General features: G+C 35.2%; 1 protein-coding gene across 1 annotated transcript; it reads right to left on the bottom strand.

The window, feature by feature from the left end:
• Window positions 1–550: 550 nt before the first annotated feature.
• On the bottom strand, window positions 551–1,465 carry LOC127221753 (olfactory receptor 4K3). The gene has a single exon (XM_051183758.1). The coding sequence runs from the start codon at window positions 1,460–1,462 to the stop codon at window positions 551–553; it is 912 nt and encodes a 303-aa protein (XP_051039715.1). The 5' UTR covers window positions 1,463–1,465.
• Between the last annotated feature and the right edge of the window lie 12,677 nt (window positions 1,466–14,142).

Below are 14,142 nucleotides of genomic sequence, written 5' to 3'. Positions count from 1 at the left end.
CCTGAATCCATTTACTGGTAAGAATATAGAAAGACTCCAAGGAAGTTTTGCTAATTTAACACTTAAGATTCCAAGGAGACTTCTGAACCAAAGGAGACAGTTACAATCATGACTGGGACATGCACCAGGCATGGCCACTTGAGACAGCCCTATTCCAGACCTAGGGACACTCTAAGAAAGACAAGACTCAGAGATTCAATCTGATAGCTTACTGGAAGGAGAATAGAGATTTATGTTTGATAATTGATTTTATGATGGGACAATGAAGATAGAAGTAGCAGTAGTATTAATTTGTCATTAGCCAGGTTTCACCTGAGATAACCAAAATTATAATTAAAATGATTAGTATCATCTTACAGACTGAAGGTTATTTTCTACCTAATGATTAGAAACTTTGTAAAATTGAAGTGACACAGATCTTTTATCTAGCTTCCATAAATTAGAAAATCTTTATAGTCTAGAGAAAAACGACAAGTATGATTAGTTTAGTATCCTATAAGTTAACATTTTACTAATGAAAAATCATAAAATACCTACTGAAATCCATATGCTAGCATTTTAATCTCTTCAAAGCATTTTTAATTTCATTGTTTCTTAAAGTGTAAATTGCTGGATTCAGGAGAGGTGTAATGACAGCATAAAACACAGCAAGAAATTTGTCCACCCATGTTATGCTGACTGGCCACAGATAGATGAAGATGCAGGGCCCAAAAAATAATACCACCACAGTGATGTGAGCAGTGCAAGTAGAGAGAGCTTTGGATGCCCCATCCTTAGAGTGAAGGCAGACAGTAATCAGAATATGAGAATATGACATCAGCAACATAATGAAGCATATGGCCGCTAACACTCCACTGTCAGCATTTATCAAAATTTCTAGAACATATATGTCCATGCAAGCTAACTTGATGACCAATGGAATATCACAGAAAAAACTGTCCAACTCCCGGGATCCACAGAAGGGTAAATTTACAATTATAACCAGTTGGCTTATTGAATGCACAAAACCAATGATCCATGATGTCATCACTAGTCCAATGCACATATGTTTGTTCATGATGTTGGAGTAATGGAGTGGTTTACAGATAGCTACATAACGGTCATAAGCCATTGACACAAGCAGTACCATCTCACCCCCTCCAAAGAAGTGTCCAAAAAAAATTTGACACATGCACCCTCCAAAGGAGATAGTCTTTTTTTCTTTAAGGAAGTCCGTTATCATCTTTGGTGTAGTGACTGAGGAAAGACAGAAGTCAATGAATGAGAGATTGGCCAGCAGGAAGTACATAGGGGAATGGAGATGAAGGTCAATGATGATTATGACTACAATAAATATATTGCCCAAAATGGTGATCAAATAAAGTGAGGAAAATATTACTAAAAAGAAGGCCTGGAGCTCCCAAGAATCACAAAGCCCAAGAATAATGAATTCAGACACATCAGACTGGTTTAATTCCTCCATTTAGTTCAGTTCCAAATTAATCTAAAGGAAAATACACAATATTAGAGTCTGTGAACAACAGAGGTTATAAATTTAAAGGATTTCTTAAACTCTTCTGATGGAAGTGACTGAACCTACTAACATTGCTAAAGATCTTGACTTTTGAATATAACAATCCCTGTAACATGTATACATATAGTATGCCCTAGATACTTTACTCTCATTTACTTAGATAGATTAACTTTGTATGAGGATATAAGAAGAAATGAATACTAATGCTAATAGCCATAGACAAAGCAATGACACATTGTTCAAGAATACAAATAAAGTATAACTACATAAAATGTAGAAATATTTTAGTAAAATATAGCAGTTAACATGTAAAAAATAGATTTTTGGCAGTTTTTACAAGATGAAACTAAAAGGAAGATTACCATACTTTGTAAGGATTTGATAAAAATATATAAAATTTAAAAGTAACAAATTCAGGTGAGGTCAAAAGTGGGTATGAAACTGAGCACATAAGCATATTAAGATATTCTTAATTTTTTTCTTTCTTGGATTTTATCTTATCACTTTTGTATAATCTTATCTTAGATGTGAGTGATGATAGAAACATTAAAAAGAATGTGATCTGAATGAGGAATTATATTTAATTCAATACTGTATACCTGAAGTAAATGTAATTTTTAAAACATAATCTTTAGGAGCTACATGATAGGAAAACAAAGTTCTATGCAAACTTAAAATATTATAAAATTAGATTTTTAGTGAATCTTTTTTTGTGTGTTTTCAAAACAGGGTTTCTCTGTGTAACAGCTCTGACTGTCCGGGAACTCACTTTTGTAGACCAAGATGGCTTTGAATTCACTGTGATCCTCCTACCTCTGTTTCAAGCACTGGAATTAAATAAAAATCTTAATAATTATATGTTATGTGAATGCACTGGTAAATAATTTAGTACAAACTAGAAGTAGTGATACTAATTCTGATAAAATTGTCAATATTTTTTCACTAGGACAATAGTTAATTACATATGAGAGTTGAATAGAAAGTTTAGCTGTGATAAAGAAAAACTCATGACTACTGGAAAGAAATATTCTCTGAAACTGAATTTTCAAGACTATATACTCTGTATAAAATTAATCAAAACCTAAAGTATAGCCAATTGCAGTCAATCAGGTGGTCAAGTATTCAGAAAGAAAAAAATCACTTTAAAGCTTATTTGGTGGTTGATGGCTCAGTGGTTAAAAGCACTTGGGTTCAATTCCCAGCACCCACATAATAGCTCTAACTCCAAGGTTAGAGCTCCATCTTCTTCTGACCTACCTGGGAAACAGGCACATATGTGCTTCACAGACAGACACAGGCAAAATACTTGAGGCACATAATAAAATACAATCCATGTGTTGGTTATACACACCTATAATCCTAGCACTTGGGAGGCAGAGGCAGGAGGATGTCAGTGAGTTTGAGGCCAGTCTGTTCTGAGTTCCAGGACAGCCAGGGCTGTTACACAGAGAAACCTAGTCTTGATAAACCAAAAACACAAAAATAACAACAACAAAACCCAAGTTCATTTGGCCAAATGTGATTTAGACAGAAAATACAATATTTGACTTTTAAGTTTCTGTTAAAAACAAAATAGCCTCTGAGGAACTGAACTCTGGAAGTCAATATGGAGTTATGGGAAAACAAGATTATAGTAAATAACAGGAACTAGACAGGTGTCAAATTACTTCCAAAATAGAAGAGCCTAAGTATCTGAAACTGGATCAACATGGCTATGTAGTTTCAGATTTCTAGCATGTTTCAAATGTTCTTCCTGACTTTCATGGGCCTTGGACCAAAAAGCTGTAACTTTTCAAAGAAATGTAGGTTCCCTGTATTCATCAATGGAAGGTAATTTGGCTAGTCAGGGTAAGTGACATTTGCAAGGTCCCTAGGTTCCTTGTAAGCAACATAGAAAATTCTTATCACAGATCATTTTGAGTAACATGCTTTCAACATATTTCAGTCAAGTCAGAAAGTAGAAAATTTCTTTTTCCTTGTTTTCCCTCTTCCTCTACATTTTCATACCTCCCAAAGCTCTTCCTTCTGCTTTACTTCACTTTCTTCCTTGCCATCTTCACTTCTCTTTCTTCTTTATTTTTACTTCTTCCTTTGCTTTCTTATTAAAATACCCTAAGTTCAATACATTTGCCACATTTCATCAAATATCTCCCCATTGATAATTCCCTTATAACTGATGTTATAAGTTTCCTTATAACTGATGTTAGTTCATCATCCTCTATCATCTCAGAATTTCATTTTATTTTAATCAAAACATCATAATCATGAATAAGAACTACATTCATTTTATAGCTGAAAAAAGGCACCAGGTAAACTATAAAAGTACCATAGTGAATTAAAAATCTAAGAGGATTATCTTACTGACGAAAAGGCTGATTACAGGAGGACTTATTTGCTTGGAAAGCAATAAGATTTCTGTGAACTAAGGAGAAAATTAGAAAAAATTTCTTTAGCATACATCTCCTGTGGAAATATATGTATAGAATTATATGTAAATGTATATACAAGAAAGATAAATGTATAAGTAACTATGAAAATATTCTATATCATCCAAATGAAAAGACCATTGTTTTCTCAAATCATTTTCTACTTTAAAGTTGTTTATTTTAGAATCATATGAAAATTAATTCTGTGTCCTTGTCAACATCTCTGACTTCCACATACAAGTTACTTTTAACATACTGTGTGACTAATTTTCACAGCATCAGGAGTGTACCAGCATGCACAGCATGTAATATCTGACATTATCCCATTTCCTTTTGTAATACCACACTTCAATTCCCTGAGTTAGTTCTAAAATCACAATTTTCTTCAATGTTCTCTCCTCCCCACCATCTCTCTCTCTCTGTCTCTCTCTCTGTCATTTTCTCTCTCTCTCTCTCGATCCCTCCTCCATCCCCCTCACATATAAATAACAATCAGTTGTTGCTTATTTGGAAATTTCTTATTATAGTCACCTCTCAGCCTATGCAATAAATACCTTACTTTAGGAAAGCTAGGTACCCTGATGGTTAAGAATCATTGAGTCTTCTTCAATAGTCACTCTAAGAATAGTCTTAATTAAGGCAAAATATTCTTTTTGATCACAAATTCCAAGACAACACCAAAAGCTTAATATTTCTAGAATTTCAATGGGAATTCCAAATCTTGCCTATTAATATTTATGATAAGATGGTATTAAAACATTGTACACTTATCTTAAATCTCCTAGAAAAGGGGATTAAGAAGAAATAAACAACATTATAGATCACATTTTATCAGAGAGACACAGTACCTGACCAAATGTTTTTTTCATTGATAAGTCACTGTGTCAAAATAGTATCAAATTAAAGCAAAACAGTCCATTTTCTGCTGTGCCAAGGGTTCATGGAAAAGTTTAAGATATATATTTAGAGCAGAGTAGCCTCATGGGAAGGACATTTTCTTCTATCTATATCATGTTCCTTTGAGACTTTGCAGTTTCATAATGGAGAATGCCAACAGGCAATGTATCCACCATATAAACAAACAGAAAAAGAAAAATCATATGATATCTCCCTAGATGCGGAAAAAGCCTTTGACAAAATTCAACACCCTTTCATGATAAAGGTCTTGGAGAGGTCAGGGATAACAGGAACATACCTAAACATAATAAGGGCAATATACAGCAAACCAACTGCCAACATCAAACTGAATGGAGAGAAACTTAAGCCAATTCCTCTAAAATCAGGAACAAGACAAGGCTGTCCTCTCTCTCCATATCTCTTCAATATTATACTAGAAGTTCTAGCTAATGCTATAAGACAACAAAAGGAGATCAAGGGGATCCAAATTAGAAAGGAAGAAGTCAAACTGTCTCTATTTGCAGATGATATGATACTTTACATAAGCGACCCAATAAACTCTACCAGGGAACTCCTACAGCTGACAAACACCTTCAGCAAATTAGCAGGATACAAGATAAACTCAAAACAATCAGTAGCCCTACTTTTTTCAGATGACAAAGAGACAGAAAGAAATCAGAGAAACAATACCCTTTACAATAGCCACAAGCAACATAAAGTATCTTGGTGTAACGCTTACCAAACAAGTAAAAGAACTATATAATAAGAAATTTATGGCTCTATAGAAAGAAATTAAAGAAGACACCAGAAAATGGAAAGATCTCCCATGCTCTTGGATAGGGAGGACAAAGAGTAAAAATGGCAATCTTGCAAAAAGCAATCTACAGGTTCAATGCAATCACCATTAAAACACACCACAATTCTTCACTGACCTTGAAAGGATAATAATCAACTTTATATGGAAAAACAAAAGATCCAGCATAGCCAAAAAATAACCCTATTCAATAAAAGAACTTCAGGAGGCATCACCATTCCTGACTTTAAGCTCTACTACAGAGCTATAGTTCTGAAAACAGCCTGGTATTGGCATAAAAATAGACAGGTAGACCAATGGAATCGAATTGAAAATCCTGATATTAATCCACGCACCTATGAACACCTGATTTTCGACAAAACAGCTAAAATTTTACAATGGGGCAAGGACAGCATCTTCAACAAATAGTGCTTGCACAATTGAATAAGGGTGTGTAGAAGACTGCAGATAGACCCATGTCTTTCGCCATGCACAAAACTCAAGTCCAAATGGATCAAAGACCTCAACATTAATCAAGCCACAATGAACCTCTTAGAAGAGAAAGTAGGAGGTACCCTTGAACAAATTGGTATAGGAGACCGCTTCTTGAACATAACTCCAGGGGCACAGACACTGAGAGAAACAATTAATAAATGGGACCTCTTCAAACTTAGAAGCTTCTGTAAGGCAAAGGACACAGTGGACAAGACCAAAAGGCAGCCCACAGATTGGGAAAAGATTTTCACCAAACCTATATCTGACAAAGGGCTGATCTCCAAAATATACAAAGAACTCAAGAAACTAGTCAACAAAACACCAATTAACCCTATTAAAAATGGGGTACAGAACTGAAGAAAGAATTCTCAATGGAGGAAATCAAAAAGGCTGAAAGACACTTAAGAAAATGCTCCACATCCTTAGCTATCAGGGAAATGCAAATCAAAACAACTTTGAGATACCATCTTACCCCTGCCAGAATGGCTAAAATTAGAAACACCAGTGATGACTTATGTTGGAGAGGATGTGGAGAAAGGGGAACACTCCTCCACTGCTGGTGGGAGTGCAAACTCATACAGCCATTTTGGAGATCAGTATGGCTGTTCCTCAGGAAAATGGTAATTGGTTTACCACAGGACCTGGCAATCCCCCTCTTAGGCATATACCCAAAGAATTCACATCCATGCAACAAAGACATCTGTTTAGTTATGTTCATAGTAGCACTATTTGTAATAGCAAAAACCTGGAAGCAACCTAGATGCCCCTCAATTGAAGAATGGTTAATGAAGATGTGACACATCTACACAATGGAATATTACTCTGCAGAAAAAAACATAATGGTATCTTGAAATTCACAGGCAAGTGGATGGCACTTGAAGAAACCATCCTGAATGAGGTAACCCAGTCACAAAAAGAGGAACACAGTATGTACTCACTCATATATGGATTTTAGACCTAGATCAAATGATCACCAGCCTATAATTCACACCACCAGAGGAACTAGGATACAAGGTGTATTCTAAGAGATTTATATAAATTCCCTCACAGAACTGGGAAGGGACAAGTCCCCCAGAGCTCAGGTGAAGTGGGGGAGGACAGTGAATGGAGAGAGAAGTAGGAGAAAATGAGGGGGAGGAAAGGAAAACATGTGCGACCAGGAAGATTGAGCCTGGTCAGGAACAGAAGGTAGGAAAGAGAGAGAGAGAGAGACAGAGACAGAGAGAGATAACATAAAAGAGGGAGCCAATATTGGTTTGAAGATAAAATTGTACACAAAGAAAGGTCGAGAGGACTATAAGACTGCTTCCAACTAACAAGTTGAGCTTACATGGAAAGGCTATCATAAATGCCCTTCCCGGAGAGTGAGATCAACAACTAACTTATCCATGGATCCCTCAACTAAAGCCTGTTGAAAACAGGTTCAAACACCCATACATAAACACTGAGTCGAACTAGAACACAGATGCAGATGGAGAGGACAAGACCATGAGGCAGAAACACATAGAGACAGCTTACCTGAACAAGGAGGAGCTAAGGGCCACTAGACTGATAGCTGGGAAGCCAGCATGGGACTGACTCAGGCCCCCCTGATTATGGGTCTCAGCCAGAAGGACTGAGAAGTCTAAGAGATCTCAGACAGTGGAGCCAGGATGTATCCCTGGTGCACAAAAGGACTTTGCGAACATATCCCCCATGGAGGGATAACTGCCTTAATCTAGAGACAGGAGAGAAGCCCTAGTCCCTACTTCACAGGACCTGTCAGATCTACATAACCCCAACTGGATGGCATTCCCCTATATATGGAATTGGGGTGGGGGGATGGGAGGGGAGGATGTTTAGAGTGCATGTGAGAGGGCAGAGAGGGTAAAAAAAAAAGGGAGGGAAGGAGGGAGGGCGGACTGGGGGGGAGAGAGCGAGGGAGGGAGGGAGAGGGAACTGGGATCGACATGTAAAATAATAAATTAAATTAAAAAAAAAATGCTTTGACTCCAAAATTTAAGTTGAAGGACAAGTTACTGGGGAAAAGGATTTATATTTTTGTTTCCACAGAAAATGAAAAGATGTGGATTCCTTCCTGACTAATGTGGTTTGATCACGCCAGACTGCCTGAAACAGAGTACAAGCTATTCCTACATTCAAAACAGCTGGACAAAACAGCCCTACAGACTATAGCCAGGATATCTGAATCTTCTTCGAATCCCCCAAGACAGCGCCCCTTACCAGCAGGAAGTAGTTTGGAAAGAAAGACGCCCAAATTCCCAAATATTGTGTATAAATGTTTGTTTTCATTTAATTGGACTGTTATATAAAATTAAATAAAATTAAAAAAAAGGAAAAAAGTAAAGGAGAGTAAGGTGGGGATATGACACAATGCTTCAGATGACAATGGTTCAGCATGACTTCAAACACTTCTTTCTTTAGCATCTCAAAATAAAAAAACTAATATATTAAAAGACTGAAATGTTATTTCTCGTAGATGCTGTATGAGTTTTGTCAAAAGATGGGGATGACTGCCTTTAGGAGTTTAGCTTGTCATCAATGTTTGCAGCTACACACATAAGAAAACAATCATAAGGGAACAGAAAATTCATTCAGATTTCAAAAGTGTATGTGCTAATATGTACAATGATCTGTATGTAACACATCCAGTTTAAAAATTCGATGTGGCCTGGAAATATAGCTCAACAGTAAAGCACTTGTTTGTGTACCAGAACCATAAAAATAATTATAACACGAAGAAATAATTTTTAAAATGCCAGCACCCCCAATAGATCATGCCACATAACTGTTACACACATTCAGATGGCCTAACCTAGTCCCATGCAGGTTTCCCAGCTGTCAGTCCACTGTCTGTGAGCTCCCATTAGCTCAAATAAGCTGTCTCTGTGGTCTTCCCATTATGGTCTTGACATGCTTTGTTCATATTACCTTTCTTCCCTCTCATAAACTGATCTCCAGGAACTCAGCCGAGTGCTTGACTGTGGGTTACTGCATCTGCTTCCATCAGTTACTAGATGTAGGTTCTATGATTAGTGCTGCTCTCAATTTTGGTTAAGAAACTTCTTTTTGCAGTGGGAAACAGTCCCAAAATGTAAAGAATAAGTTATTGTTGGGTGTTCTGCCATAGATTAGATATCTGTATCACTTCCAACTCCTACAATGGCTTTTGGAGTGTTGTATAACATAGGACATAAAAAGGGAAGGATTGGAACATGGGGAGGAGTAGAACAGCATCTTTTAGACATTATGGCATGGGTGCACTTATGTACTCACATTGATGCACTCAAGTATCAAGATCTACAAAGCCAGTCAATAGTCCACCACAAATAGAGGAGGGACTCTTGAGGTCCCAGATCTATATGAGGGGCTTTTGGTTGTTAGCAGAAGTTCTGAAGGATAAGTTATTTTTCTTCAGTGGTTTAACTATTAATAAGTTACCCACAAAACAGTAAATAACCTCATTCCCATGTCTATTTAAGCAACACTATTAAATGGAGAATATTATAAAAAAATATCATGACCCAGAAAATTGGGAACTAAATTGCTCATCTACTATGAGCAAATGTGTGACAAGACAGATTAATAGGTAATTAATGCAATCAAAATACATTATAGACATGTATAAAATAATAAAAAAGAATTTTTAGATTAAGCAATATATATATCAAATGCTAACTAAATAAAATGGGGCCTTAGTGCTGGGTTGTAGCTCAGTGACAGAATGCTTCAGTGGCACATGTGAAGAGCTGAATTTCATCCTAAGTATCACAAAGTTAGCAATCAATCAATCAAAACCACAGACCTCTCAGGCATGCAAGCACAGGACTTCATCATAGCATTCACTGTCCAGCTGAAGCTGGAGCAGGAAATGAAGGATAGGTTGGGGTGAAAATGCATAGCAAAACTCTGTCTCCTAAAACAATAACTGATGGGAGATGTCATTTTGTATATGTTTCTCATACTGGTTAATAATAAAGCACTGTTGGCCAATAGGAAAGAAAGGTAGGAGGGACTAGGAGACAAGGAGGAAATAGGAAGTAGTAAGGAGGAGTCAAGATGGAGAGTCTGAAAAAAGCAGTATGCCGCCGGCTCCCCGGTAAGAGAAATACATAGATCAGCAAAAATGGGTTAATAATTAAGGCAGAGCTAGCCGATAAGAAACAAGTAACCGGGCCAACAGTATTGTATCAAATACAGAGTCTCAGTGTGTTATTTGGGGCTGGCTTGGTGGCGGAACAAGAGCAGGTGGCGGGCAGGCGGAAAAAACCGTACTCGTTACAAATAACAATCATTTTTATTCAACTGCCTACTTGCCCCATCTCACCACACTCTTGCTTGCTTTGTGCTCCACTGAAATTATACATCCACCTGACTATGTAATTTATTCCTTTTGTAGAAGAAAAAAGAGGGATTAAAATAATTTCCAATTAAAATCCATTTCACTAAAATAGTATTTAACTAAATACTATTTGAAATAAGTACTAAATTGTTGAAAATAAATATTCAAAAACACTTATGTTTTTGTTTGATTGGCTAGTTTGGGTTGAGGAGACAAGAGATTTGTCATGTCACACAGGTTGTCTGCAATTCATTATGTCACCAGACTGACCTTGTACAGATACTTCCTGCCACTCATTCAATACAGACACACTAACAGTCATCACAGTAACCATACTTAATAAGCAATAGTTGAATAACTCAGTATTATCTTTATGAGATGATGAGTGGATAAAGACATAGATATAAGTACATGCAAGGAAATATTATTTAACTATACAAAGGGAATATGTTGATATATTCCTCACTGTAACTGGACTTTGCAGGCATTTTTCTAAATCAAAGATATCAGATAAAAAATTTTAAATATCTTGATTGTATTGATATGAAATAGTCACTATATATAAATATATAAAACAAAAAGCACAAAAGAATTTTCCAAGTGCTAAGAGGAGAGTTCTCAGAAGTAGGTATTTGGTAGAAACCCCACTTTTTTTTTTTAAGGAGGTAGACAAAGTTTTGTATTTAAGGAAGGTAATGGTTTATGTAACATAGTAAGTGTGTTAGTTACAACTTAATTGTATCCACAAAGAATGGTTTTATGCCATGTTATTTTTATAACAATGAAAAGAAAATGAAAATTTTTAATAAAAAACTAGGTATGCCTGGAGAGATGGCCCAGCATTTCAGAATGCTTATTGACCCTTCAGAAAACACATGATGACTGAAAACTGCCTATAGAGCAGTGATTCTGAACCTGTGAGTCATGGCCCCAATAGGGGTTGAAGATCAGATGTCCTGCATTTCAGATTTTCACACTATAATGTATACCAAAATTACAGTTATGAAGTAACAACAAAATAATTTTATGGTTGGGGTAATCAAACACAAGGAACTATATTAAAGGGTTTGCAGCATTAGAAAAGTTGGGAACCACTACTCTAGAGAATATGCCACTTTCTTCTGGCCTCTATGGGCATTTGCAAACATGTCATGCACACTAACTCATGCAGATTTGTACACATACACATAAAATAATATACATTAAAATTAAAAAGTAAAGAACTAAGCATATAGCATCTATGAGGTCCTTGGTTCATATTTTATTACAAAAACACTTATAAAAGATAAATGATGATATATTAGGTACATTGTGTCATAAAAGTCATTGTTTGAAATTTAAAAAGTAGTTTTAAAAATGATTTCTTGACTATTGATTCTTGTCTTTTGGGGAAGAACTGGTGTATAATTATCCTTTAGTTATGCTTATCTTTTTCTTTTTCTTCACGTAATACAAGGTAAAACTATTCTTTCATTAAAATGTTTTAATTAACTAAATATTAATTTTAAACCATCCAGGTTAGGTATTATTTATGCAATAAAGTAATAAAGTGGGAATAATAAACACTATACAGTTTATGATACATATTGCTTAGCATTTGTGACTAAATATGTGTAGTGTGTGGTCTACTTGCACACAAGTTGTTTTGCTGAACAGAATTTCTTTGGTAAACCTAAGATTAACCAATGAATAAAGATCAATGAACTGAATTCTTTACTAGAAACAAGAACTCTAAACCAAGTATTTGAGGATGAGTAGAAACATTATCTGCATGATAAAAAATGTTTTTACATATTTATCTCACAATTCTTTTATAGAAATAAAAATAGATCTATAAGAGCAGAGAAAAGTTAAAATAGGCATGAATTCTCACTTTTATATTAAACAGTGATACAAAGGGGAGATGGAATGTCACAAGACAACTGGGTTTGAATATTAAATAATATTACCTTGATAATCTTTGGCTACACATGAAATGTATATATATATATATATATATATATACATATATATAATATAAATGTTTGTTAATATTGATGACCATAAAATAGAAATAATATTTGCATAAATTAAGATAAAACTTGGTATCTGATATTTTCTAGAATATGCCTTGTATACAACTCTAGTGGAACTGGCTATCAAAACACCAGAAGACATAAACCTGACTCACAAAGACAAGCAATTTGCCTCATATGGGTTTGAGCTTAGCTATAGTGACATGAAAATGAAAAAGTAACAAAATTATGTTATGGAGGGTGAAAATGGAAGAGGAAAGTGAATAAGAGCACTTAATGGAGGGATTTTAATATTACAATGCATGTGCATATATGAAAATGTCATAATTTAATCCATTGTTTTATACAATTAATATGTTAAATTAAAGAATTTAAATGATAGTGAAGTAGTAGCTACCTGATGTTCAATAATATTGATCAAAATCATAAATTATATGATTTAATAAAATATCAAGTGTTTTCTTTAAAAACATTTTGCTTTTGTTTCCATTCCTTTCTCACCAAATACTTAGTAAAACAACTATTGTTTCTTCTCTCTTTATGGCCATGGGATTTTGAAATACAATTCCCATGATAAATGGTCTGGAAACTTAGGTCACCAGCCACCTGGTAGTCACCAAATGCTGTCATCAGGTTGTAGGTAAAGCATGGGTAAGAAGCACTAAACTCACAGTATCCAAGAGGAAGACATGTCTAACAAATAAATAGTGGAAATGCTACTTTCTAGTATTTGAGGACACTTGGTAAGTAGACATTAATAGCACACTAAAGTTAACAACTATTTTCCTTGTACAGCTAAAGCACAGTATCCCCATCTTTATTCCTTTTTTTTTTCTTTCTAACAGGCTTATTGAGCATTCATTCAAGTTGAGCTTCCCAAAGCAAATTTAGAAGCTGCATTACACACTATAACCCTAGATTTCATTTCAATTTTCAAAACAATTTTCAGGATCGGGTTACATTTTCTTAGAAACTAATGAAGATGGTGAAAACAGTTTTAGAAATGAAAGGCCAGATGAAAGCAGAAAAATGGCCAATACATAGAGTCTAAGGACTTGCCCATCTCACAAGAGAGAGCCTCTGAATGTGGTGGTGGCTGGGGGTATCAAACAGTGAGAAGGTATAAGAAGACTCGGTAAATATTCAATTCATGTTACCTTTGATTCTCTTGTTTTGCTTGTTGTGTATTGGAGCCAGGTCCTTCTGTCACAGTCTTAGTGGTAAGTCAGTTTGAACATAACGACATATCAAGCCTTTACATTTTATATAATTATATCCATTGTAGCCTTTATAGTGTTGCCTTGGTTTATTCTACCTTCTCTAATATTTTCTTTCATAGTTCATGACACTTCTCCCGCATATCTTGTCCTTTAGTATCAATTAAATAGCTGGTCTGTTTTAAAATAAGTAGCATTGGACTGCTCATAAATGTGAGTTTTTATGTTAGTGATAAATCTTATTATTGAGAATACTCTTTGTAGAGTGACATATATTTAGGAGAAAATGATTGCTTTTCTCTCATGTTAAAGATTTATTATGGATCTAAGTGCTAATTTGGATAAATCTGAAATCACTCCATAGAATTTACAGGTCAGTTATTTTTAAACCTAGTAATTGTATTTGCAAATCTACTTTTGATGAACATTAATACAAGATTCTTT

The sequence above is a fragment of the Phodopus roborovskii genome, unplaced genomic scaffold (genome assembly GCF_943737965.1).
Source record: "Phodopus roborovskii unplaced genomic scaffold, PHOROB, whole genome shotgun sequence".
Classification (NCBI taxonomy): domain Eukaryota; kingdom Metazoa; phylum Chordata; class Mammalia; order Rodentia; family Cricetidae; genus Phodopus; species Phodopus roborovskii.
The sequence above is the reverse complement of the archived record's forward strand: the minus strand, read 5'-3'. Positions and strand labels throughout refer to the sequence as shown.